General features: G+C 44.0%; 2 protein-coding genes across 6 annotated transcripts in view; one reads left to right on the plus strand and one right to left on the minus strand.

The window, feature by feature from the left end:
* The first annotated feature begins 370 nt into the window (after positions 1-370).
* On the plus strand, positions 371-14,520 carry LOC125388857 (fas apoptotic inhibitory molecule 1). Of its 3 annotated transcripts, XR_015001850.2 has the most exons (7): positions 371-507; positions 4,787-4,845; positions 5,852-5,984; positions 6,292-6,520; positions 10,535-10,646; positions 11,898-11,947; positions 14,057-14,146. XR_015001850.2 is itself a non-coding variant. In XM_048417205.3 (6 exons), the coding sequence occupies exons 2-6, from the start codon at positions 4,802-4,804 to the stop codon at positions 14,204-14,206; spliced, it is 606 nt and encodes a 201-aa protein (XP_048273162.1). In that variant the 5' UTR covers positions 371-507; positions 4,787-4,801; the 3' UTR covers positions 14,207-14,520. The 3 variants fall into 3 exon arrangements, 2 of the variants coding, with proteins under 2 accessions (XP_048273162.1, XP_048273163.1); XM_048417205.3 differs by lacking the exon at positions 10,535-10,646 and having other exon boundaries at positions 14,057-14,520; XM_048417206.3 differs by lacking the exons at positions 4,787-4,845; positions 10,535-10,646 and having other exon boundaries at positions 374-507; positions 14,057-14,520.
* Positions 14,521-18,378: 3,858 nt separating this feature from the next.
* Positions 18,379-27,122, minus strand: part of LOC125389095 (coxsackievirus and adenovirus receptor homolog) — a 30,266-nt gene continuing 21,522 nt past the window's right edge. For 2 of the 3 annotated variants that reach the window (XM_087905482.1, XM_087905481.1), the window contains exons 6-9: positions 24,698-24,867; positions 22,204-22,408; positions 22,003-22,073; positions 18,379-18,665 (exon numbers count right to left, since the gene is read on the minus strand). In XM_087905482.1, the coding sequence (XP_087761608.1) occupies positions 22,030-22,073; positions 22,204-22,408; positions 24,698-24,867 (419 nt within the window). In that variant the 3' untranslated portion in view covers positions 18,379-18,665; positions 22,003-22,029. Of the gene's footprint in view, positions 18,666-22,002; positions 22,079-22,203; positions 22,409-24,697; positions 24,868-27,122 lie in introns of all 3 variants that reach the window. The other variant, XR_015737698.1, reaches the window with a different exon arrangement.

Genomic DNA, 27,122 nt, shown 5'->3' on the forward strand with positions numbered 1-27,122 from the left:
GTGTTCCAGAGGCTGGACTTTTCCACCTAAAATGATCGCTCGTATTGCAAGGAATGGAAAGCCAGTTGGATTGTGAAAACAAAGGGTGTCTGCAGAGGAGCTGCCCAATCAGGAGGTGCGGGTTATCCCTGAGACTACAAGCAGAGACAGTATCCTAAAACGCCACCACCCGTAAGGCTTAGCGGCTGCAGGTCACACAACGGGGCGCACAGGGGAAGCGAGATTGGCTCCAGTTCGGAGGATAGGCGGGGCCTCGGGAGGCGGACACCGGGTATTGGCTCTGGCGCGGTTGGTGGGCGGGGCCTCTGGCGGGGGTGTGTATGGATGGGGGGGGTCTCGTACTTGCGCAGGCTCAGTCGAGCAGTGGGCGGGTGTCTCGGTGAGCCCGGAAGGCAATAGGAGGCTGGGACCCCGGCATGTGGATGCGGGAGCCGGGTGGGCTCGTCCGCGGGAGCTAGCGGCTGACTGCGCAGCGGGATCAGGAGCCCGTGGCCGGGCGCCGGGCAGGTGAGCGCGGGAGGTGGCGCTGGAGGTTCGGACGGGCTGGCTCCGAGGTGCGCGGTACCCAGGCCTCGGGCGGCAGATTACGAGTCGCGTTGGGCTAGGGCAAGAGGCCCAGGAGAGCGTGGGTACGGGACGGCCGGGCTGGTCAGTGCGGAAGCCTCGCAGCTGCGGACCCTCAGGTGCAGCGTTCGCGGTGCGATCCGAGGTTCTCCGACTTCTGAGCGGTCAGAGTCGGGGTGCAGCAGCAGACGCGTCCCGTGCGGCCTTGGCCGAAATACCCCGGGGAGATGTGAACCGAACATACGCTGCTCCCGGGGGTTGCGGGAGCCGAGCTAACCGTGCTGTAGGTACTCGGTGGACGGGAGCCCTTGGGAGCAGCCCGTTGCAGCATTCTTGCTGACTCTGGCTAGTTCTTTCGTGCAGGTTGGCATTGGGGGTACTTTTATTTCTGAACCTTTTTAATATTGCAATACGCTCAACTGGTGTTGCTTAATGCAGAAGCCTGTTATTTTACAGCGGCCAGAGTGGGATTCTGTAGTCTCTTCCTAGAATTCTGTAGTTTCTCCCTTGCGAAGGCCGACTTGGAAACCTGTCTCAGGTATGGAATGAAGTAGTTCAATGAAACCCCGCCAATTAACACTCAACTCAAGGTGGAAGATGGTGGGACAGGCAGTGTGAGTTGTTTTGCTGTTTAACCGATCTAACCTGGCATTTAATCTGTCACCTGTAACAGCTTGTAAAAACACGAGTATAAAAATCTACATTGCAACCAATGCTCAAGTAAATATCATTGTGGGCTTTGTTAGTTACTGCCTGGTGAAGTCATCATAATTAACTGAGTGGATGTTTGGAAATACAGTTTCTAGTAAAATCATCTCCACGGAGTCCGAGTGCTTAGCAGGTCCTTAGTCATTTGGGGGTTGTTGGCTGCTCTGTAAGGTTTTATGCTAAAGCAGACCTGCGCAGGTACTGATGTAGCATGTAACAGAGTGGTAGCTTTAGGGTCCGACTTTAGATCTGAATGCAGGCATGGAACAAAGGGGATATTGAAAGTTTTCCTATACACTGTATTGACCACAGCCAGAGTGATAAAAACAAACAAAAACCCACAACTGCTGGGCCAAGAGAGCAACTCCAACGAACTTTTAAAGTGCTGAACTTGGGATGAAATGTGTAAGATCACAGATCACAAGACGAGTGGAACTTCTGGCAAAAGCTTGTAGTAAATCCCAAAGGCAGGACCCTTGCAGAGTTATTCTGAACATGTTCTCAACGTTGTATGAGATTTGTTGCTGAGGATTACACTTCGAGATGGGATGCTGTGGAAGAAGCTTCTTTACACCCAGGGCCCTCTTGGCCTTGTGGGAAAGTTGAGCAGGTTAAGGTAAGAACCTAGAAAAAGCAGTGGGTGTCCCTTACAGGGGTGTCTCCTTCCTGCGATTTCCCCACAGTGAGGAAGAGGGTCTAGACGAGGTAAGCCCATTGGGTTTCGGTGTGACTTTTCTTTCAGAAATTGTATGGCTGGGTGAGGAAGAGGGTCTAGACGAGGTGAGCCCATTGGGTTTCGGTGTGACTTTTCTTTCAGAAATTGTATGGCTGGGTGAGGAAGAGGGTCTAGACAAGGTGAGCCCATTGGGTTTCGGTGTGACTTTTCTTTCAGAAATTGTATGACTGGGTTGTGGCAAGGTCTAATCCTTCTGTAGAAAACACTTTAAGGTTTCTCTCTCCTTGAAAATGTCTCAGGAGTTGAAGCTTCACAGCCTTTCAGAAGCCACAAATGCTGTTAAAGATTCCTCAGCTCTTAAAAGAGGAGTTTTAAGCCTTCAGGAGCCATGACAAGCGGTTAAGAGGGCCCCTGCTGTGGCAGAAGACCAGAGTTCAGAGGTGCACTGCCACCTGAAACTCCGGGTTCAGGGGCCCTGCCATCCTCTTATGACCTCCATGGGATTCGTAGTGGTGTGTGTGTGCGCACACACACACACATTTAAAAATAATAAAAACAAGAAATTAAGTCTTTTGCTTAAAAACAGCAGATAGCATAGAAAAACTGAAGTGCTGCTGACTTTCATTAAAGCAGCCTTTTTCTTATTTGACCATATCTATAGAAAAAACACATAGAAATTAGTTTTGTATTGATTTGTGAATTTGTGTTTTGCCAATTTGATATACACAAATATAATTTGTCAGGTAGTTGCTTACTCTGATCATTTTATATAAATGGTCACATATAAATCGTAAAATGTGCACTCTAAATTATTAGAGAGTGAAAAAAAAACATTTTTTTGTGTGTATGTTTTTTCCAGACAGGGTTTTTCTGTGTAGCCTTGGCTGTCCTAGAACTCACTTTGTAAACCAGGCTGGCCTCAGACTCACCGAGATCCACCTGCCTCTGCCTCCTGAGTGCTGGGATTAAAGACGTATGACACCCTGGCAGGCTTAAAATCACTAATCTATAAATATCTATGAATAATTGTTACGTGTATGAATATCTATTGATAGCTTAGAATGTTTTAGATAAAACAATCTTGGTTTTTAAATTCCGTTTGAATTCACTGTGGAAGACTCGCTGTGTCTTTTTCTTTATTTGTTTGTTTTAGATAGGATCTCTCTACATAGCCCTGACTGTCCCAGAACTCAACCTGTAGACCAGGCTGGCCCCAAACTCACAGAAATCTGCCTGCCTCTGCCTCCCAAGTACTAGGATCAAAAGCGTGCTTCATTATACCAGTGACTCAGTGTCTTTTATGCTTGGATTAGAAAAGGTGTTAAAATCAAGGTGATTTTGTGAGTCTTCTTTTTAAAAAAACTTATTTTTAAATTATGTCCGTATGCATGTGGGGGGTACCCGCATACACTCGAGTGCAGGTGCCCTCAAAGAGTCTTGAAGAAGACAGCAGACCCTCCTGGTGCTGGAGTTGCAGGTGGTTGTGAGCTGCCTGACCTGGGTGGTAAGAACAGATCTAGCGTTCTCTGAAAGAGCAGTAGGTGTTCTTAACCCCTGAGCCATCTCTCTGGCCCCCATGCCTTAAGTGCATCTTAGTAGTACTTGGAGTTCTTTATAACAAAATACATCAACACTTTTAGGTTTGAGTGGCAAACACTCTAAAAGTTGTATAGCAAAATTTGAGTGTCATCCCTTCCTTCTCTCTGATTTTCAGAGATTGCCTCCAGCAGTTATATCGCGCCCTGACTGTATTCCATTGCCATGCATAGAAACCTTTCTTCTCTAACATCTTGGAAAAGCAATCTGTGGCTCCTGACTTTTTCCAAAAGGGGTTGACAGCCTCCCACTGTTGAGCGCCTTTGGTCATCCAAGGGGAGAAGGCACTCGTTGAGGAGAGTGTTAAAACTGGGCTAGGCCTGGGGAGCAAAACACAGCCAAATTCCTAATAGCTTTGCAGGAGCAGGCTGCTCGCTGTAGCTTTCTCATATGCGCCTCCTGTGCCTGTTAGCGTCTGCACGCTTCTGAGTAGTTCCTTAGGGCTGCAGCCTCCTCCGTGCTGTGTTTGCTGCGCACCTAAGTGTAGACGCACTTCCGCCTTGTGAAACCAACACCGAAGCAGTGCCCTGTTGCCTGGTCCTGGTCTCTGCTTCTCGGTGAGACTCTGCTGATAAACTGAATGAGTCTTCAGACTGTGGAAACTAGCTTGTGGTAAACGAGTAAATAAACTTTGCTCCCACACAGCAGGCCAGCATATCCCTAGCTACTTCACACAGCTTCACAATTCCTTTGAAGGAAACTGGTTTAAATTATGTTTTAGCTTTCTAAAATAAAACTGTAAAGATTGGATTTTAAATTTCACCCTGAATATTGATGCTGCCATCGTGTTTGCTTTGGAGGTTTCCGTATTCACTGGGCCAAGCTGTTTATCTTAACAGTGATGTGCTCCCTGAAGCCCTGCCGTAAACCCACGGGGCTCCTGTGTTCCAGGCTGAGACACCTGAGAGTGGGACTGGCCTTAGCCTCTAATGTGCAACTCGAAGATGATGTAATATTCCAGATAAACTAGAGTTTATTACCCCGTTTTAATAAACCTATTTTTAAGAAATTATAAATGCTTAAGATAGAAAAGTGGAATTGGCTAATTTGTGTGTTCAAACTCTCTCTGAAAACAAAAGACTGCCCCTCTGCTGTACTTAACTGCTGCTTCACCGGAGCATGCAGGCAACTTCTGAAAGGATTGCAAAGTTAAAAAACCCCTTTGTAGCTGTCTTTGTTGCTCCCAACCTCTCTCTGCTGCATTTCTGCTTTTCTCTTTCCTGGCTGCTAATTGGATTGCAGACTGTGTTGCTAACCATGGCATCTGGAGATGACAGTCCTATCTTTGAAGATGATGAAAGGTAAATGTTTCGTTTTGCAATAAAACTAGCCTTTGAAAGTCCCGGGATGTTAGGATAGGTCCGGAGAGTTCTGTGTCTGTTGGAGACACGGTCTGTGTCTTTGCAGAATGCAGAGTCTGCTTTCTGACTTACACGAGGATAGTAGATCACCTGCGTGATTGTGGCCACCTTACATATGGCCTCGTCTTCCATCGATTCTTGGCACAGAAGTCGTGGCAATCACTTGAACATGATTTAGAGCATGCAAAGTAAGAGATTAAAACGAGCAAAGAAGGAAACAAAGAGAGCAGTGTTGGAGTCAGAGTTCTGGATTTGCAGCCTGCTCCTCCTGCTACTAATTTTGTGACTGTAGCTAAAACCTTAGCGGCTCTGTGCTTCCTCTGCAAAGTAAGGGACTGACAGCATCCGTCTCACGGAGAGGCTGCTGTGTTTTAGGGACTAGAGAGCACTGAGCAGCTGCCGTCAACTGTGACCCCCATTGCTGCAGAACATGTTACTTCTCAAAACTAATAATCTGTATCAGTATCAAATTCTTCCATTACAGTTTTTGAATACCAAATTGGAACAGCTTCTTTGTTGTTTTTGTTATGTTAAGACAAATCCCAAGGCACTGGTTCTGAAAAGTTTGAAGAATTCTTATTTGGGGTTGATCTGATCTGAAAAAGGAAAAACACGTTTTTTTGTGGAGATGGTCATCAAGTGGAGACTTTTACTGACCTTTACCTGTACTAGACCAGCCTAACCCAGAGTGCTGGTGGGGATTAACTGTTACAGTCTTAATCTTATTAGCATTAAGGTGACTTTGGGATTATTAGACTATACCTGTGCATAGTTGTCTCTTGAGGGACGAGCCAGTGAGAGAGAGAGAAGACAGTTTCATGTACTGTGAGTGGGATATCAGGAAACATCACTATATTATTTTATAATTTTAGGACTTTTGAAAATCTGGTATTATCAGGGTGGAAGAATTTTGGACCATTTTAATGGCTTTGTTTTATCCCTTTAGCCCTCTTTATAGCCTGGAAAAAATGGCAGACCTCGTAGCTGTGTGGGACGTTGCATTAAGTGATGGAGTCCACAAGATAGAATTTGAGCATGGGACCACATCTGGCAAACGAGTTGTGTACGTGGATGGGAAGGTAGGAAAACATGTGACTTTGTAAAATGTGACAATGAAGCTTGGTTTTGTCATTGTAGCTTCTTAAAAAGTAAAGTTTTTTTTTTTCTGACTGTGGTTGTTTTTCACTTATATGGTCATTACAGAATACACAGACTATAACATTTAACATTTAAACTTAGAATGACTACTTTGTGGAACCTTGACATGAAATAATAAAAATATAAATAGTATTGCCATTTGGACAGTCTTAATTTTTACATTATTTAAAAAATTAAATACTAATTTTTCTGTTTGTGTTTATGAAACTTTTATACCTTATCATCTAGGAAGAAATAAGAAAAGAGTGGATGTTCAAATTGGTGGGCAAAGAAACCTTCTGCGTTGGAGCTGCAAAAACCAAAGCCACCATAAATATAGATGCTGTCAGTGGTTTTGCATATGAGTACACTCTGGAGATCGATGGGAAAAGCCTTAAGAAGTACATGGAGAACAGATCAAAGACCACCAACACCTGGGTGCTGCACTTGGACGGCGAGGACTGGAGAGTGGTTCTGGGTGAGTTGGGGCTGCTTCTGCAGAACCCTTTGGCCTTGATGATGTCCTGCCCCCAGACTTCTGTAGGCGCTTTCAGTGGAGAGGAGATAGTACTTCTCCCTTCCTTCAGGAATGGGGATTCATTTAACCCACTGGATTTATATGTGGTGTCGTAATTCCAGGTTTGATAAGGTTGGCTTTGATGACTGTAACCCTGGGCTTAAGAAGTGATACTAATGCAGGCACTGATTGTTTAGTATTTCTCTTTATAAATAAAAAGCAGTTAGAAATTTAAGATTCATCATTAGGGCGAGAATCTTCATCAGGTAATAGTAGGACTAGGGGTTCTATTAGATCAGAGCCATCCAAGTCCAGCTAAGACTTAAGAAGTAACCTTTTTCACTATTCTGGTACCCCCATATTATGAAATTAAAATGGTTTAATAAACCATCTTAATTCATTTATTTAGGTCTTATTTATTAACTGCCTCTGAAAAGAAAGATAGTCTGTCTACCAGGGATTGAGGATGCACAGACAGAAGGAACTTTGACCGTGCCGTAGTGGTCCACAATCTAGTTGGGTGCTAGCAAATAGAGTTTTTGTTTGAATTTTATTTTTTTAGATGAGAAATGTTTATTATCTGATAAATCACATAAAAAACTAAAAGCCAGGCATGGTGGCTTATACCTGCAATACCAACCCTCCAGAGACTGAGACAGGAGAACCAGAAGGTTGAGGCTAACTGGGCTACAGAGTAAAACTATCCTTAAAAGGGGAGAAGTAAATAAAAGAAAAGAACCTAAATTAATTACTTACTATAAAAAGTCAGCTTGGCTTGTGGTGTGACCTGAGTTTTGCTGATTGAATGCCTGTGGATTTTCTGTAAAGTGATACCTAACTGAAGAATTGTCAAATTGAGTTTTGATTGAACATTCTTTCTGGCAAAACCAACTTACAGTTTGCTGGTATCTTGAAGCACACAGTTTATCATTCTCTTTCTCTTCAGTGTTGACAACTGTATTAGTCAGATTCTGGAGGAACAGAATCTAATAGAGTGACTGTGTGTGTGTGTGTGTGTGTGTGTGTGTGTGTGTGTGTGTGTATGAGAGAGATTTATCAGATTGGCTTATCTGCTATGGTCTGGGTATTCCACTAATGTTGGTCCCACACTGGTGAGGCTGAAGTCCTGGTTCCTTCGGTGAATCTGATGCCCTAGCAGTACCTGCCGCTGACTGCCTGGAGAACTCTTGGAGACCCCACTGGTCTCAGTCCACAGTGGAAGCCTGCTGAAGCTGGGTCCTGATATCAGTGAAGGATGATCCAGAAGCATCAGGGTGAATGCACTATGTAGAGCGAAGGCAGGCAGACAGAAAGGCAGAGCTTCCTTTAACCCTTTTCATTAGGGGTTGCCACTGGGAGGTGCCGCCCACATTCAGCTTGGATCTTCCCAATTACCTGATCAGGAACATTATGACATGCCCAGTGGCTTACCTTCTGGTTGGTTCCAGATCCAGATAAGTTGACACCAGGATTAAACGTAATGCTTAATGGCTAGACCATTCATCCATCAGTTGTTGCCAGATGTCATTCTTGGATTCTTTCATTCTTTGCTTCCTATCTAGGTGTTTATCTAACTAGAAACTTCCAGTCACATACCCTACATTTCTTGTAGAAGTGCAGGGTAGCTTTGCCATTCCCTGTAGTCACCAGCCTTCAAACTATTGAATTGTTTCCAGTTTTAAATCATTGTTAACACAGAGAAAAAACAATTTACTTCGCTTTAGTACATTGCAGTTACCATGTTCATTAATGCTTAAAATGTCCCTTTTTGGGAGAGGGGAATTCGTGTATGTGTGTGTTTATTCTGAGACTGGGTTTTGCTCTGTCTCTCCCGGCCTGGTGCTCACTGTCACCCAGGCTGATTTGAAACTTTTGTTAATACTCCTGCCTCTGCCTCCCAAGTGCTTAGATAACAGGTGTGAGCCATAAAAATGTGCTGTTTTGAACCACTGAGGGACTTCTCGTTAGAGTGGTCCCTGAGTCCTTGCAGCATATTTCTAGTGGGCTTTGGCAGCTTATCTCAGATTTTGCATAACAGGATGATTTGAACTGTTTTGAATATTTTGGCCTAGACATGAATATTAGATAAAAATGTATTTCAAGAGGATAATCTGACCAAGTACTGAGTGTTATTTCATCATTCCACAATCCTCAGTGAGCAGAGCGAGGAAGTTAGATTGGTGGGTGGGTAGGTAGGGGGATGGATGGATGGATGGATGGATGGATGGGTGGGTGGGTGGATGGATGATAGATGATAGATAGACAGTTAGGTAGATAGATATAAAAAACAGAACAAGGGGATGGGTAATAGGAGAAAGGGAAGAAGGAAAGCAGAAGGGATAGGGACAGATCTTTTCTGTTTTGAGGGGTTTTTTTGAGACAGGGTCTCTGTGTTTCCCTGGCTAGTCTGGAAATAATATGCAGATCAGGCTGGACTTGAACTCACATATCCACCTGCCTCTAAGAGATTTTTAAGGTGTCTTCTGAGTTCATAACTTGCAGATCAAGTTGAGGAGTATAGGTTTTACTTAATCTTATCTAACATCTGTATCTTCTTTTTTTCCTGACACTTAGAATCTTCCTTCTCAAGGACACACAGGATGATAGAATTACAATATCACTACTTAATTTGCTATTGCAGACACTTATAATAATTTAATAATACTAGCAGTACTACTGCCATAAATATAATTACCAAAAATCCTTCTACAGTTTCTGCATTGTCCTCCAGTTTGCCCTGTGCACCTTGTCAGGATGGATAACTGTTCCGTGCCCTGCCTTCCTCTTGTCAGCCCACACTTAACGCATAAATGAAGCCATTGTGCTGCAGCTTGTCTGGCTGCAGCTTGTCTGGCTGCAGCTTGTCTGGCTGCAGCTTGTCTGCCTGCAGCTTGTCTGGCTGCAGCTTGTCTGGCCACTGTGGTTCCTGAATCTTTCCTGTTAACTCCCCTTTTGAAGGATTCATGGGAACAGTATTTTGAGTTCTTATATACTGATAGCTTTGGGATATTTTGGGGGGGGGTGTTGTGTGTATGTGTGTGTGTGTGTGTGTGTGTGTGTGTGTGCGCACGCATGCACACTTGGAAGTCAGTTTCACTCTATGTAATAGTCTCAGTTTACATTTTCTTTCAAGAATCTTAGGTATTAGAGGGTAGAAGGGGAGCAGAGAGGAAAGGGAGGAGAGCACAGAAAAATATATAACTCAATAAAAACAATAATAAAAATCTTATTTAAAAAGTTAAAAAATAAAAAGAATCTTAAGTATTATGATTTGACTTTGAAAGTCCCAGACAGCTCATGTGTTTGAATGCTTGGTCCCCAGTTGGTGGCCCTGTTTTGGGAGACCATGAAACCTATTGAACCAAGGGTCTGACTGGCAGACACATGTCTACAGGGGCGGGACTTGAGGATGCTAGACCATCCTGCTGTCTGCTGAACTCTACTTCCTGGCCCACCAAGGTATAACATTGTAGTTCCCACTCCGGCTACATCGCTGCACAGCCATGCTTTCTTTGCCATTATGGGCTATATCTCCTCAAGCCACGCCCGGAATAACCCTCTATTCTCGTAAGTTGTTTCTGCCAGAGCGAGAGAAAAGGGACGGGCACACACATGGCTTCCTTGCCGGAAGTGTCAGTGAGAACGCTGAACCTTTAACCACTCTGGTTATTCTTACCTGGGTACCCAAATAAATTTTATCCCTTTCTTTAAAAGCCCTGTGTTCTGTGATGATCAATTGTATGAATGCGGTGAGTCTTTTCACTATATAATCAAAAACTTGGAAGAAGTTATATATATATACATATATATATACATATATATGTATAAAATCTGTGTCCATTATTCAAAATTACTCCATTTTCATCTCTTCAGATTTGAATGATATTTTAATGTATAGTTCTTATTTTCTGGGCTTTCATATTGATTTTCTCTTTTTATTTCTATTTATTTATTTATTTTGTTATTTTGAGACAGGTTGTCTTGAAACTCACTCTGTAGACCAGAGATCTGCCTCTGCCTAAGATTAAAGGCGTGCTCCACCACCACCTGGTCTAGCATTCGCTCTTCTTGTGGGAAGAGAGAAAGTGTATGTATTATTTATATATCCTTCCATTTTTTTTATGTCAGCATTTTTTCTCACATCTTTATTGCTTGAGTTCCTTTCTTTTAAAAAAAAATTTGAGCTGGGTGGTTATGGCACAGAGGCAGGCGAATCTGTGAGTTCAAGGCCAGCCTGGCCTACAGCATGAGTTCCAGGGCAGCCAGAGCTACACAGAAAAGCCCTGTTTGAAAAACAAAAACAAAAATTGTGATTTTCTTCCTTTATATGTGTGGTGTTTTGCTTTGTCCTTGGAGACAAAGGCTGTGGTGCAGCCTTGTCCTTGCTTTGTCCTTGGAGCCTGGTGCCCCTGCAGGTCACAAACACAGGCTCTCACTCTGCTTCCTCATCTGGCTCCTTGGAGATCACAGTCTTCTTCCAGCCAAACTCTTGGGACACTAATGTTGACAGGCAGTGTTGGGGACTCCCACCTGGCAGTCAGCTACGGTAGCAGACTGCTGCATGAGGTTGCCACAGCAGCACTGTGTTCCCTGCCGCCCCACACTGTAGAGTGCACATGCTTAATATATTTTTTCTTATAATCTAGTAGTTTTTTCCAGAGTAAAACCACTATAAAATATGATTATTGTCCTGTCCAGCACGAAACTAAAAGCTGAGTTCCTACTATGTGCCTTCTGCAAACCCCAAGGCCTATGGTCTTTACAACATCATCCAGTTAGCTCTGTCAGTGCGGGAGGCGGAAGTCATCTCGTCAGTGATGCTAAATCACATTTCCGATGTTGGTTTTATTTGTTAACCAGTTTCCTAGGAACCAGGTCCTCCTCGTGCCTTCATTCATCTGTCTGTAGCCCCTTTAAAAAGATTGTCCTTTAGAATCTATTTTAACAAGATTTTTATCACATTGTGATGAGACTGTGACTTTCTCTTTAAAAATTTCAAAGTCAGGCATGGTGGTACACACCTTTAATCCCAGCACTCTGTGAGTTTGAGGCCAGCCTGGTCTTCCGAGTGAGTTTCAGGACAGCCAGAGCTACACAGAGAAATCCTTTCTCAAAAATCTCAACAAAACAAAAGATTTTTAAAAACCTGGTTTCATCTATGAACAAAGTTTCTTCAAATTTTGAGTTTCAAAGATCTTCAAAGTATTGAGTTTTAGAACAGCAAAACTATATTGCAAAAGTATATTGCAGTTTAGAAATATACTGAATTTGGCTTTTAAAAAAGTGGTTAACCTTAGATATAGAACTATAACTTTTGGAATTTATGTTGCTTTTACAGAGAAAGATACTATGGATGTATGGTGCAATGGCCAAAAAATGGAGACAGCAGTAAGTTACCATTTACCTATTCCTAGTGAGTGTGACTAACAGGTCCTCATTCTAGACAAGGGGTGTGAGGAGGATGAGAGCTGTGGAGATGGCTGGGGTCAGTTAAACTGCCAGGCATGCACAAGGGCCTGAGTTAGGATTCCCAGTGCCATGTAAAAGGCATGTTCATACACACACAGAACATCTGTAACTCCAGTCCCAGGGGGTCCAGTGCCCTCTTCTGACCTCTGCTGGCACCAAGCACACATGTGGTGCACAGACAAAGCATTCAGACACATAAAATTTAAAAATCTATAAAAATAAAACTTTTTTTCTTTTGAGACAAGACTTCTCTGTGTAGCCCTGGCTGGTCTGCTGTCCTGGAACTCACTCTATGGACCAGGCTGGCCTTGGACACAGAGATCCACCTGCCTCTGGTATCAAAGGTGTGCACCACCAACACCTGCTTCTCAAAGTGTTTTTTTTTTTTTTTTTTTGTTAAAATAAATCTTAACACAATAAATCAAGGCTAGGGTTGTAGCTCAGTAGTAGGGCACTCACCTAGCTAACATGTGCGAGGCCCTCAGTGCTGTCCTCACCTCTGAAAAACTGACAATAAGGCGGGTTTCTAGAAATTATTAATGTATGTCATTTGTACAGAATAATGGTTTTCAGTATAAGTACATGTGACTTTAAATAGGATAAAATCTATGATGTGCTTGTTCCTAGTAACTGGCAGGAAACCAGTGCAAAGACAGCCCTCTATAACCCCACTGCCTGCTTGTAGCTACAGTGGCAGAAGCGTCCGGGCAGCTTCCCTATCTCAGCCTGCCCTGATCTGTGTGCATGCCCAGACTGCTCCTATACAGCATGCGCTGTTTTCACCCCAGTATCGTCACTAACGGGTGAAATTGCCAAGAAGCAACTTGGAGAGACTGTGTGTGGCCTTCCACAGGCTCCTTCCAAGGGCTCAGGATAAAGTGCCCCAGGGCATGCCTGGGTGGGCTTATAGTACACACCCTCCAAAGACCACCTGCTGGGGTTGCCCAGACCTCCAAAGAGCTTTCTCTGATGTCCCTGTACTTGCTGCTGCTTAGAGTGTGGACTCCAGGCTTGCTCGCTCTGTCCTCTGTGATGCTCAGGTGTGCTGTGTTGTAAGGAGCTGGGACTTAACGTTCTAAGCAGAGCCTCTAGCCCAGGTTACAGTCCCAGACCATGCAGGCAGGTTTTAAGTCTAACTGTGAAAGATTTCTGGCACAGTTCTTTCCTGTCCCCCAGCTCCTGATTTTTCATTCTAGAGCATCACCCTTCTAGTAGCAACACTAAGGAAATTTAAGGTGGATTAATTTTAATGTTTAATTTAAATCAGTGTATCAAAAATGTCATAAAGACATGTATGGTGGCACATGCCTTTAATCCCAGAACTCAGGAGGCAGACAGAGACAGGTGGCTCGCTGTGAGTTCTGGGACAGCCTGATACACATAGTGAGTTTTGGGGAGCCAGGGCTATGTAGAGAGACCCTGTCTCAAAAAAAAAAAAAATAGTCACTAGTTCTTCGCATTGTTTCATGCTAAGTCTTCTTATATTTCACACTGAAACCGTGTGTCTTATTCAGACTAGTCCAGGCTGTGGTGCTCCGTGCTCAGGGCTGTTGGTTACACTGGGTGTGTGCTAACCTTACGTCTGGAGAAGCCGCCTGTCTCTGCCTGTCTCCTGAGCCCTGTGGGAACCCTTCTGTCTTACTGGACAGGCTTTCAGCAAGTCATTAAATTTGCCGCTCTTCATTTCTGTGTCTATAAAATGAGGACAATAGTGTCACTTATGGCAGCTCTTGTGACCACAGTGACACGGTGCCCCATGCTAGGGTAGTGTACGTAACTGAGAATGTTTTTTGACACGCCCACTGTTTTTAGTTTTGTAAACATTGTCCACACTGCGGACACAGAGCTTTCTTCTCCTGAAACTTAAAATCCCTCAAGATTTCAAAAATTAGAGCAAACCACAGGGCTCTAAACATAACCTTTGGGCTCTGATTTTGAAGTTTGATGTTACGACTGGTACTTTTTAGATGATGCCAGTGCTCTGACAAGTATTTCTGGACACTGATGCTTCCTCCCTTGCTGTCCTAGGGCGAGTTTGTAGACGATGGGACTGAAACACACTTCAGTGTTGGGAACCACGACTGTTACATAAAAGCCGTCAGCAGCGGGAAGAGAAGAGAAGGGATTATCCATACACTCATTGTGGACAACAGGGAGATCCCAGAGGTCTCTCAGTGACTGCTTCCTAATGAGTTCTGGGCTGAAGAGGTGACATCAGGTCTTGCTAATGACTGTGGTAATTAAGTGTGTTCACGCTGTACATATTGGTAGATTTAATCTGCAATGTTTTTATTTTTATCTTTTGTTACTTGAAACTGTAATATTCCAATGGTCAAGAAAAATGGAATCATAAAAATTTATTTTTTAACTACTGTGTTTCTAATTCAAATGGAAAATAAAATATGGACCAAAACCACTAACATCTCACCACAGTAACCTTGACTACAGTAAACACTGTAAAATAAAAATGGTGCTGCTGGCTGTGTCCGACAGTGGGTGTGTTTTCATGTCTCACATGCGCAGATAGGTTGGCCTGTATTTGAAGCAGCTGGTTCATAATCATACAATTTGTGTAACCAGAGAAGACAAGAAGCATTTTCTGTCTGAAAACATGAAAAAAATCCAATAATGTCATATAAGAATTTAATATAGGTGCTAGAAAGATGGTTTAGCAGTTAGGAGTTCATGGTGCCCTCTTGAGGAGGACCTGGGTTCCATTCCCAGTATCCACACGGTAGCTCATAACCATCTGTAATTCCAGTCCTTGGTGATCTAGCACCCTATTTTGGCCTCCAACGATTATCAGATATGCATCTGGTGCATATACATACATTCAGACAAAACATTTATATACATAAAATAAAAATAAATCATTCAAAAATGAAAAGATTTTCATTTATCTGGGTGTGGTGGTATATGTTTTTAATTCCAGTACTTGGGAGGCAGAGACAGGCTGGTTTCTGTATTTTGAAGGCCAGCTTGTGAGATAGCAAATTCCAGGCCAGCCAGGGATGCATTGTGAAACCCTTATCTCAAAAAAAGAAGGAAGAAAAAAGATGGTTAAATAGGAAGGTGCCTGCCACCAGCCCAGTGACCTGTGTCCAGTCCCCAGGACCACATGTCAGAAGGGAGAACTGATTCCTCAAAGTTGTGCTTGGATGTGTGCTCTGTGGCACATGAGTCCAAATCCATACACACAAAATTAATTTTTTAAAAACTGAATTTAGAATGTGGGTTTATGAAGAGGTTGCTTTATTTTCATTCGTATGTGGGAAGAAATAAAGAGGAAAATAAATGATCTCAGTTACATGGACTGCATCAATCAGAAGAGAGTACCTCCGCTGTCCACAGCACTGCGCAGGCGCCTCTGCGGCAGAGGAGGGCACCGCTGCTGCCCACGGCACCACACAGGCCCCTCTCTGGATAGACTCGCAGAGTACTACTTTCCCGTGGTTTGCCTCCCTGCTCTTCTCTGAAAGTCTTTCATGGCTGGCACCCAGTGCCCACATCTGAAGGTCAGAAGACAATCTCTGGTGTGGTCCTCACTGTTACAGGGAAGAACCCGAATCACCACCTCAAGACCCACTCCGATGTAGAAATAGAGTCTTTATTCACTAGTTAACTCGGTTCCCTCTGCCCATCTGAAGCAGCAACAGGTACAGCGCAGAAGAGACCCACAGCAGAAAACAGAGGTTGATGGGAATTCCAAGCCCCAGGACTTGTGATTGGTTGCCCCCTAGTGGTGAGGGGGAATTCCAGACTTCCAAGCTTCTGATTGACTGCCATCCAATGATGTAAGGGGACTTTCCAGACTTAAGGGTAACTGCCTGAGGCTCTGATTGGTCTGTTTTTCCTGTTCGGGGATTGGCTGGTTTCAAGTCAGGGGCAGAGATGGCTCTATTTCTGGGGCCAAACTGTGTTTCTTTCTTTGGTTCTTTCTACCTTTGTAGCCCTAATTTTGGGGCCAAGACAACTTTCTTTGGTATGTCCTGAATCTAGGGACTTAGTGCGTTCTTTTGGTCCTAGTTTCAGGGTCCGGGAACTCGTCTCTGGCTCTAGGTTTGGGGACAGAGTGTCTTCCCCTACCTCTGGTTCCGTTTTCAGGGTGTGTTTCTTTCCCTGCCTCTGGAGCCAGGCTGTTTGGGGGTTGTGCTAGGGCTATGGACTCACTGAATGTGGGGACCTGGGCCTCTCACTCACCTTCCACTTGGTTTGGACGAGGCCTCTTGTTTGATATTGGCCAGGCACTTGGAGACCTAGGCCTAGGTGCAGGAGAGGATGGACCCCACACTTGCACTCCATTTAGACATAAACACTGAGCGGCCCCAAGTCGGAACCCCAACCACCATTCAGCTGGCCCATAACAACCTGACTAGGTGAGAGTAAACCCATATAAGTGTCCGCTCAACAAAGGCGGAACAGATAACATATCAAACACAACCAAAAACCAAACCTCCAGATAAAGGTACTACCACAAAAGCACAACATGAATGACCAAGATAAAACATCTCCAAAAGGGTGTATTCTCATACTCCCTGAGAAAAAGCAGCTTTAAAAAAACAATTTCAAAATAGCTATATAAATATGTTGAAGGAACTCAGAAAGGATGAATGCCAGAATGAAAACTGAAAATAGTTGAATGAAATAAAGGAAGCAATTCAACATAAGAAAATTGAATTGAATGAAGAGAATTTCTGAAGAAAAGCCAAAATGAAATAAACTCAAAATTAAAAATTCAGTAAATCAAATGGATGATGTGGAAAAGAGAATATCAAGGCTTAAAGACAAGGTAGAGGTATTTCTGGATAACTAAGTCAAAGAAAATGTTAAATCTAAAAAAATAAATAAATCAAACCAAACCCATGAACAGAACATGCAGAAACTCCGAGACAGTGTAAGATGGCAAAAACTGAGCCACAGAGAAGAAGAACCCCAAGTCAAAGGCACAAAAGTATTTTCAACGAAATCATAGAAGAAAGCCCCCAAAATATAAGAAAATAGAAATGGCCAGGCGGTGGTGGTGCACGCCTTTAATCCCAGTACTTGGGAGGCAGAGGCAGGTGGGTCTCTGAGTTGGAGGCCAGCCTGGTCTACAAAAGCTAGTTCTGGGACAGACACCAAAGCTATAGAGAAACCCTGCCTCGAAAAAAAGGAAGGAAGGAAGGAAGGAAGGAAGGAGGGAGGGAGGGAGGGAGGGAGGGAGGGAGGGAGGGAGGGAAGGAAGGAAGGAAGGAAGGAAGGAAGGACGGAAGGAAGGAAGGAGAAATGACTATCAGAGTGCATGTGCATAACACCAGTTAGACAGGGCCAGAAAAGAAATTCCCACAGCATATAGTAAAACACTGATGTACAGAACAAATAAGACAGGATACTGAAAGCTTCAAGAGAGAAACAAGTCACCTATAAAATCAAGCCTGTGAGAACAACTGACTTCTCAGTGAAGACTTTAAAAGCCAGAAGGGCTGGGACTAATTACCTGCGGTTGCTGAATGACCATATGTGCCAACCCAGACCACTGGACCCAGCAACACTATCAGCTGTAATATAAGGAGAGAACAATCGCCAGGACAGCCGATTAAAGGAGTCTGTGAGCACTAAGCCACCTCTGAAGAGGACACTGGGACAAACATTTTGATCAAAGAAAAGGATGAAAACAAGCAAGAGAACACAAGAATATAAACAGTTTAAGAACAATCAATCAAAAGATTTAAGAAAATGTATCAGAGTGATAATACATGTCTTTGAACAATAATTTACCATCTCAATTACCCAGTAATGAGACACAGACTAGCAGACTGGATTAGAAAGCAAGATTCATTTTTTTTTTTTTTTGCTGTCTCCAAGAAATGTATGTGTTTGTGTGTGTGTGGTGTATGTGCATGTGTGCATCTGTATAGGCCCCCTCAGAAGCCAGAAAAGGGCACTGGATGCCCCAGAGCCAGCACTACAGGCAGTTGTGAGCTAGCCAAAGTGGGGGCTATGCGCTGAACCCCAGCCTGGGAAAGACCAGCAAATCTGTGATCTCCGGGTTCAGGTCACAGACCCCAACTCAACAAAATGGAGTGGAGCCTGACTGAAGAACATGCATGCACGTGCACCACATGCGACACCCATGCATACTCACACCAATAAAGCAAAATTTACACATTAGTGTGACACCTTCAGTCCCCTGGGGGAGGTGCTTCCAGAGCTGAATTACAGGAGCCCTGCCCTGGAGAGCCACGGCTGTAAGAAAGGACAGAGCAGGACAGTAAGCACACTGTTGGTGTTTACACCTGCCCTCCAGAGAGCATGGAATGGAGCTACAGCAGTACTATTTGTTTGAAGGACTTAGATTCTTTTTCCAAAGCTCAAAATTCAAATCATGTTTATTTTCATCAACTGATATCCAGAAAAATTACATCTCTTATCTCCAAGATATTGCTGCTGGGTTCTCTAACATTAGAATACAGGGGCGAACTGATGGCAGAAAAATCAAAGAGAATGCCGAGACACTGGTTTATTGTCACAAAGGGTTCTTTCGAGGTTGAAGGAACGCAGGAGCACAAGGCACATTTCATGAGATTCACAGGATCAAATACTTGGCAAAACTTAATTAGAAGTTCAATTGATGTGATCTCTGGGGAAACTGATTAGCCTGAAAAGAAAGGTATTTGCTTAGGGAAAAGCAACTTGCATAATAGGTATGATTTACATATACCTTGTCCCATAGCCACACTGATGAATATCTTGCATATCACCATAGAACCTTCATCTGGCAATGGATGGAGATAGAGACAGAGACTCACATTAGAGCACTGGACTTAGCTCCCAAGGTTCAAATGAGGAGCAGAAGGAGGGAAAACATGAGCAAGGAAGTCAGGACCATGAGGGGTGCGTTTACCCACTGAGACACTGGGACAGATCTAATGGGAGCTCACCTAGGCCAGCTGGACTGGGAGTAATGGAGCATGTGATCAAACTGGACACTCTGAATGTGGCTGGCAATGAAGGCTGACTGAGAAGCCAAGGACAATGGCACTGGGTTTCGATTCTACTGCATGGACTGACTTTGTGGGAGCCTGGTTTGTTTAGATGCTTACCTTTATAGACCTGGATGGAGGGGGGAAGACCTTGAACTTCCCATGGGGCATAGAAACCTGACTGCTCTTAGGACTAGAGAGGGAAGGGAAGGTGGGGAGGGGGAGGGGAAAAGGGAGGCGGGGAGGAGGTGGAAATTTTTAATAAATAAATAAATTTTAAAAATTAGAAATCTTTTAAAAACCTCAACAATGCAAACCATTTACAGATACAAATATGCAATTCCAAGACTTGGGAGGTGAGGCAGAAGGAGCCCAACTTCAAGGTCAGCCAGGGGACCCTTAAAAAAGAAACCAATAGTACAGTTAAGAGTGCATGCTATCCTTGAAGCTTAAGAAATGGTTCAGTGGTTAAGAGCATTTGTTGCTCCAGAAAGGACCCAGTTTGAGTCCCAGGACCCATATAGTGACTCATAACCATAACTCTAGATGCAAGGGATCCGACACCCTCTTCTGACCTCTGAGGGAACGAGGCATGCCTGTGCTGCAGACATACCTACATGCAGGGAAAACACATAAAGCAAAGAAACTGAAGTATTTTTAAAAGAATCTGCTGTCCTTGTTAGAAAGCACAAACAGGGCTGGCTCAGTGGAAAAGCACTTGTTGATAAGTGGCGTACCCTGAATTTGACCCTCGGGACACACATGATGGAAAGAGACACCAGCTCCTGTAAGCTGTCTTATGACCTCCATCATGTGTCATGCATGGTACATGAGCATATACACACATGTCAATGAATGTGATAAAATAATAGCTGAAGTAGTAACTGATAAAGAGAGAAATGCAGCTAAGTGCACTGAGGAATGCCAAGTGTCTGGAACAGTGAGATCATGACTGAGAACTACAATCACTCAGGCTGGGTCACTTTTCACACTGTAGAAAGCATTTTTGACTGACGGCGCTCAGACCAGAGTGCCTTGGATCAGCGTCTGCACTCAGTGCTGCTGCCAGCAGGCAACAGCCCTTAATGCTGCCTGGGGATGTGTTCAGTGTGCCTTCTCTTTCCTGGTCTCCGTACGGATATTCCTGCTCTAGAGGACAGCAGTGTTCAGACGACTCCAATTCCCACATGCAACCCTTCTTCACCTGTCCCTTTGATGAGTCCATCAGATAGAAGGAACAAGGCATAGTTGGCATGTGTGTATGCGGGGAGGGGCACTGACTGTTTACTTCTAGGGTTGTGCCAGACAATCAGAAATACCTACAAAACGTGTGTCCAAGCATCTTCTAAAACGAGATCTTAGGTCGCAGAACAAGAGCTTGCTGCCCTAACAGAGGACTAGCCACCACCCACCTGTATGAAGCCTATACAGTAAGGCGCTCAAGCGTAATGCGAACTATCACCTTTCTGATTTCTGAACATGAGGGGATTGATATTGGGCACATTACCCCACGATCCACAGAAAGAAAAGAAACTTCGCAGCCCGACAATCATAGGAGTTCCCCTTTGTCCTCTTGACCATCAGCGAGAGAACTTCACCACCTCCCAGCCTGTCTCGTCTCCCACTTTAAGGAATGAAAACAGCGATGAAAATGTGACATCACTGCCTGATGTGGACTGGCTTCTCCATCAGCTTTCTCCTCTGTTTCGTCCCCAGCATCTAAACACCCAGCTCTGCACCATAGACACCTCATCTGTCTTTATACAATGAAAGCAAGAGCTCAGAGCGCTCCCGTGCCGCCCTGAAGGGGTGGCTCTGACACCCCTACAGTGACGATTAAAGATTTTTATGGTCAGCACTATGTTCCAGTACCCCATAGTGTATCGAATGAGGTCCAAGGAAATGTAGAAATGTATTTAATTCTCAGAGAAAACCTAGAGGAACTAGATCCAAAACAACAGTCACCATGACATCTGTGGCGGAATATTAATTTAAGAAGTGTTACATTCGTTGATGCTGTGGAACATCTGTTTAATGATGTACAGATGTCTTGCATTCTTTTATGTTGCATTTGTTTAACTCTCTGAACTGTGTTACTTTGCCTGCCTAAAATACCGGACTGGTTTAATAAAGAGCTAAAGGGACAATAGCAAGGCAGGAGAAAGGATAGGCAGGCCTGGCAGGCAGAGAATCTGAGGGGAAATCTGGGATGAGAGATCAGGGCGCAAGAGAACAAGAAGAGGACACTAGGGGCCAGTCATGAGTAAGAGTGAACATAAGACATACAGAAGCAAGAAAAGGAAAAAAGTCCAGAGGCAAAAGGTAGATGGGATAATTTAAGAAAAATTGTCCAGATATAAGTCAAGCTAAGGCCAGGGATTCATAAGTAAGAATAAGCCTCCGTGTGTGATTTATCTAGGAGCTGGGTTGTGGACCTCCAGAGAGTAAAGCTCCTAAAGAGTAAAAAAACAACCAACAACAGACAACAATGCAGCTTTCCTGAGTCCAGGCTCAGGGTTCTTTCTCAAACAACAGTTTTGGAAATCATAGATGTAAGTCCCTGTCTCTGATCTCCATCTTTGGAGGCCCCGCCCCTGTGCCCACCAAACCTTGACCCCTCCCCAGAGAAGTGTCTGTCGAGGCAGCCTGCCAAGCCTTGGCCCCTCCCTTAGTCTATTTAAACTGCTCCCCAGAGAGTCCCTTTGTGGTCCCATGTCCGTGCTGTCTCACCCCCCACCCGTGGTCATATTGGTGGCTTCCCGGTTCCCTTGGGGGGAACACCTAAGAATGCAGAAATCCCGTTAAACCTGGATATCCTTTAATTCAGCTTGTTATGATTTGACTTGGTTGGGATTTTTGGTGTCGGCAGAGAGCTCACGTTAGGAAATATTCCTAACAGTAAAGAATTTTGCAAAGGAGTTAATTGATTCTTATTTTTCTTATCTAAAAATGTGGTGGCTTTATGTTTTAAGATATGTGAGGACATTAGAAATACTTCAAAAGTTTACTTACAATTCTAGGGACAGGGGTGTGGTACAGTCATAGAGCTTTTTCATAGGAAGCATGAGGCCCAGGTTTCACTCCTAGCCTGTCAAAAATGAATAAATACAATTATTGGAAAATATAAGTTTGTCTTACATGAATGCTTGATTTTAGTACCGTGACCTTTCACCCTGTTAGTGAGCCATCTTTCTACCGACAACAGTAACTTACCGACAACTGTCAGCTGAATGGCCCTCTTAGCAGCAGCGGCACCATAGAACACTTCACACTGGTAGGTGCCAGCATCAGAGAGCTGAACATTGGTTATATTTATAGAGGCATCACCAGACCAGATATCATTACTTGTAAACTTCACACGTCCTTTCATATCTTGATAGAAGCCATCATAAATTTTGTCTGCTAAACTTACAATAAGCTAAAAGAAAACCAAAACATAAGAAAAAACAAACATTGGCTGAGGAAATGGCTCAGGGGTTAGACGCGTGTACTTCTCTTCCAGAGGACCCAGGATTGGGGCCTAGCACCCACATGGCAGTTCCCAGTGGCCTATAACTTTAGACCCCTGGGATTAAGCAGCCACTTCTGGCCTACACGGGCACTAGGCATGCACACGGTACACAGATGAACATAAAAACAAAAAGACTCACATGAAATGAAAAATGAATCTTAAAAAATCTTTTGTTAAAGCCTGTCTATACCATGTTATCACAGAATTTAAAAATGAAATCGAAATGAGAGACAAAAGAGAGAGAAAGGGAAGAAGAGAGAAAGAAAGTAAAGAGAGCCAGAGAGGAGACTCAGGAAATAAAGTGTTTGATGAACAAGCACAAGAACCTGAGCTAGGAATTCCAGTGTCAGTGTAAGAGCTAGACACGAGTTCACATCCTTCCACTAGAGGCTGGGGGCAAAGCCTAGGCACTGGTGGCTAGTCAGTCTAGCCGTCCGTGAGCTCCAGTTTCAGTGAGAGATCGTAGCACAAACATGTGACAGACAGAGAGAGGAGATGACACCCGGCCTCCACCTCTGGCTTCCACATGCATGCTCACGCATCTATACATGCATCTGCACACACATGTACTACATTACATACACAGAAAGAAGAGAAAGGAAGGAAGAAAGGAAAGAAGGAAGGAGAAGAAGAGAAAGGAACACATTACAAGGAAACCCACACTACTTAAAAACAGAATGAGGAAGTAGAAATGGGCCAGTGTGGCCTGGGGTGTAGCTCCACAACCCTATTTTTTATTATGATTTTAAGCTTTTTTATTATTTTAAATTATATTTAGGTTGCACTCACCTATAATCCCAGCATGTACTGGGCTTTTTTCTTTTGGGCCACCAACCAGCTCCCAAATCATGGTGCAGAGACTTATTTTTAGTTTTGAATGTTCAGCCTAGCTTAGGCTTGTTTCTGGCCACCTCTTTTAAATTAAATTAACCTGGGTTTTTTTTTTTTGTATCCTTTTTGCCTTGGGGCTTATTACCTTTCTTACTTCTGTATATTCTACCTTCACTGCTTCTCTGTGTCTGACTGGTTTTGTGCCCCAGGCTTGTTCCTCATTCTCTTCTTCTCTTGTTCTTTCCCTTCTCCTTCCAAGCCTAAATTTCTCCTGTTTATTCTCTCTGCCTGCCAGCCCCACCTATCCTTTTTCCTGCCTTGCTATTGGCATTTCAGTTCTTTACTAAACCAATCAGGTGCCTTAGGCAGGCAAAGTGAAACAAATGCAGCATATCTTTACATGATTAAACAACATCTTCATATCATTAAAACAAATGCAGCATAAACAAAAGCAATGGCTAAGCTAATATTCTGAAGCATAAAAAAATGTAATACATCTTTGCCCAGCTAAAATAATATTCTATACCATCAGTACTCAGAGACCAGAAGAAAGTTCTGGGTCACCTGGAACTGAAGTAACAGACAGGTGTGAGCTGCCATGTTGATGCTGGGAACTGAAACCAGGTCCTCCAGAAGATCCTCTAGAAGAGTAGCCAGTGCTCCTAAGTACTGAGCCAAATCTTTGGCTTCTCTATTCCCATTATAAATGGAAAACCCTGAGTCCAATGTGGTTAAATAATATTCATCATAATTAAATAGCACAGCCCAGTTCTGGAGGAGGGTTTGGTAACACTGAACAGGACCACACACTTGCTCATTCTGGTGTGCGCTCATTTTTCAGCTGCCTCTGAGGGTGTAGTAAAGAAAATCAAGAAAAATCAAGAACAGGCCAACCTTTGTCCCCCCACCCAAGAAAGCCATTGTAATTTGCCTATGAAATGTAACTAAAAAGGACAAATTGCTTTTCGTCTTATTGCGATTTAGACACCAGGCAGGATGGGCCATACCTGTAGCTCCAGTAACTCAGGACGCCAAAGCTTGAGGATGACAAACATAGCGGACATCGACTCTGACATGAGACAGAGCCTAGTGACTCTGTCACACACACTCAGCACACACACACACCCTTGCTGCCCAGCCCGCTCGGCACACCCCTCTTTTTCTATGCTCCTGTCACGTTCAAGTCCACATTTTCAGAACTTCCACAACATCTTCTTGTCCATGATGTGTTCAAGGAATCTGATGGCCCCTCCTCTTCTGAAATCTCCAGTCATGCTATCCATGTTCACAAGCCTGGGAAGTGGGGATTCTGGCCATGATACCACACCTGCCTAATGAGAGTGAGCAGGGACAGGGCACACTTACCAAATGATTCACCACCTCATTTTCAGGTCCAGTGAGCAGCATCCAGTCAACGTCCAGTGGTCCTTGGTCCTCGGGGCTAAGGGTGAACATGCAGGGCAAGTGCGCAGTTTCCCCTTGGACTGCCTGAACTGTCTGCTCTGGAGTAGTGATGCTCACACTCCCAGTGAAACCTAGAGAGAGACATGTGCATGACACTGAGCATCTGCTGTCACTCACTGGTTAAAGCCAATCAGGAGATGGGAGAAGGAGATGTGGGTGAGACCTGGACCTAGAAGAATGTAGTTCCCTCCCCGATGCCCAGGTTTTAGTTTGTGCCTTCATGAAAGTGGAATGACTGTGGACATTACGTCATCCTATATGATTCCCTTAGAGCACCACCCACTTCCCAAAGTTGTACTGACATAAGTTTCTGCTAGCGAGTGCTTGCTCTTCCCAGCAGATGTAGACAAGAGGATTTAGTCAGAGTTTTTGGGAGATGATGCGGGACAATTGTCTATATTCTGTCAATTATGTTTTAAATAAATGCTGATTGGCCAGTATCCAGGCAGGAAGTATAGATGGGACAACCAGACAGGAAGTGGAGGTGGGTCGATGAGAACAGGAGAATTCTGGGAAGGAGGAAGCCCATTCCTCCCCAGTCCTGTCCCAACCACAGAAGAAGGAAGATGTGATTGCCCTGCTGAAAAAGGTACCAAGCCATGTGTCTAACATAGAGAAGAATAATGGGTTAATATAAGTTATGAGTTAATAAGAAGCCTGAGCTAATGAGCCAATCAGTTTACCATTAATATGGACCTCTGTGTGATTTCTTTGGGGCTAAATTGCTGTGGGACCTGGTGGGAGGACAGAAACTAGGCAGGACAGAAACACAGACAACAGAGAGATCAGTTTTATCTATAAATGGGAGGTCAAAATGATCCATGCTAGCCACAGTGCCACAGGCTCCCTGGGGACTCTGTGTTTGTTGCCCCCAGAGGCCAGAAGAAGGCATAGAATCTGAGACTGAAGTCACAGAGAGCTGTGAGCTGCCAGCTGGGTGCTGGAAATCAAATTCTAGTCCTCTGGTAGAGCAACCAATGCTCTTAATCTCTGATCCATAGCACTAGTCACACACAATATTTAAAATTTAAATATTTAAAATTTTTAAATTTAAAAGCCTTTCAATTATATCACACTTAAGGATGATGCTGAAAATTCTGTTTTGTTCTGTTTGATGTTCAATAATCTGAGTACTAAACAAATAGTGGTTTCTACAAAGTTGGGGTGAAGCTCCATGGGTAAAATGCTTGTCATGCTAGCTGATGACCTAAGTTTGATCCCTGAAAGCCACCGTGAAAAAAGAATGTCAACTCCTGACATTCTTTTAAGATGCTATGGTGCCTGCGTACCCACACAAATACTCACATTCTCTCTCTCTCTCTCTCTCTCTCTCTCTCTCTCTCTTTCTCTCTCTCTCTGTGTGTGTGTCTTTCTCTTTCTCTTTTCTCTCTCCTCTCTCTCTCTCTGACACACACACACATGCAATTACATCCCCAGCATCCTAAACACCCACCTCTGCACCATAGAAACCTCTTTTGTCCTTTGTGCAGTGAAAGCAAAAACTCAGAGCACTCCCATGCAGCTCTGAAGAGGTGACTCTGACAGGTACAGTGACAACTACAGCTTTTTATACACCATGTGTCAGTACACATAGAGTAGACCGAGGCCCAAGGAAATGCAGATATTTATTTAATTCTCGGGGCAAACTCTAAAGACAAAGTTCAAAGCAACAACAACACAGCTCTCCTGAGTCCAGGCTCAGGGTTCTTCCTCATACAACAAAATTCTTGTCCATCCTGGCTGTCAGAAATATGGAGAGCCATTCATCTCCCATGGGCCTTCTGGCCTCTCAGGATCTCCCATCCCAACCTTCTGTTGACCAGAGCTTACTGAAGGTGGAACTAGACCTGGAAAGACAGGGGAGAGGGAGGGGAAACCCAAGGGAGAGGGAAAGAGACAGGAAGAAGTTGAAAAGGAAAACAGGGAAGATGGGAGGGATAGGGGAGTAATTGGAGGTACCAACTGGGGTAGAATTTTATAAAAATGAATTATATGTGTGGATGAAATTCTTAAGCAAAAAAATAAACCCCAACCTACACTTATTTTTTAAATTGTCAATGAATTTTACAAAGTTTGAAATAGGCTGGGGAGGTTGCCATATGCTTTTAAATCCAGCACTTGAGAGGCAGTGTAGGCATACATATCTCTGTTAGTTTGAGGCCATCGCGTTCTGCACAGATCCAGGCTATCCAGGAATGCATAGGGGGACCTTGTCTCAAAAACACAGAAAACAAGTGGCTGGAGCGACGGCTCAGTGATTAAGAGCACTGGCCATTCTTCTGGAGGACCCAGGTTCAATTTGCAACACCCACATGGCAGCTCCATA

This window comes from Myodes glareolus, chromosome 4, assembly GCF_982192425.1.
Source record: "Myodes glareolus chromosome 4, mMyoGla1.1, whole genome shotgun sequence".
In the NCBI taxonomy this organism is placed as follows: Eukaryota; Metazoa; Chordata; class Mammalia; order Rodentia; family Cricetidae; genus Myodes; species Myodes glareolus.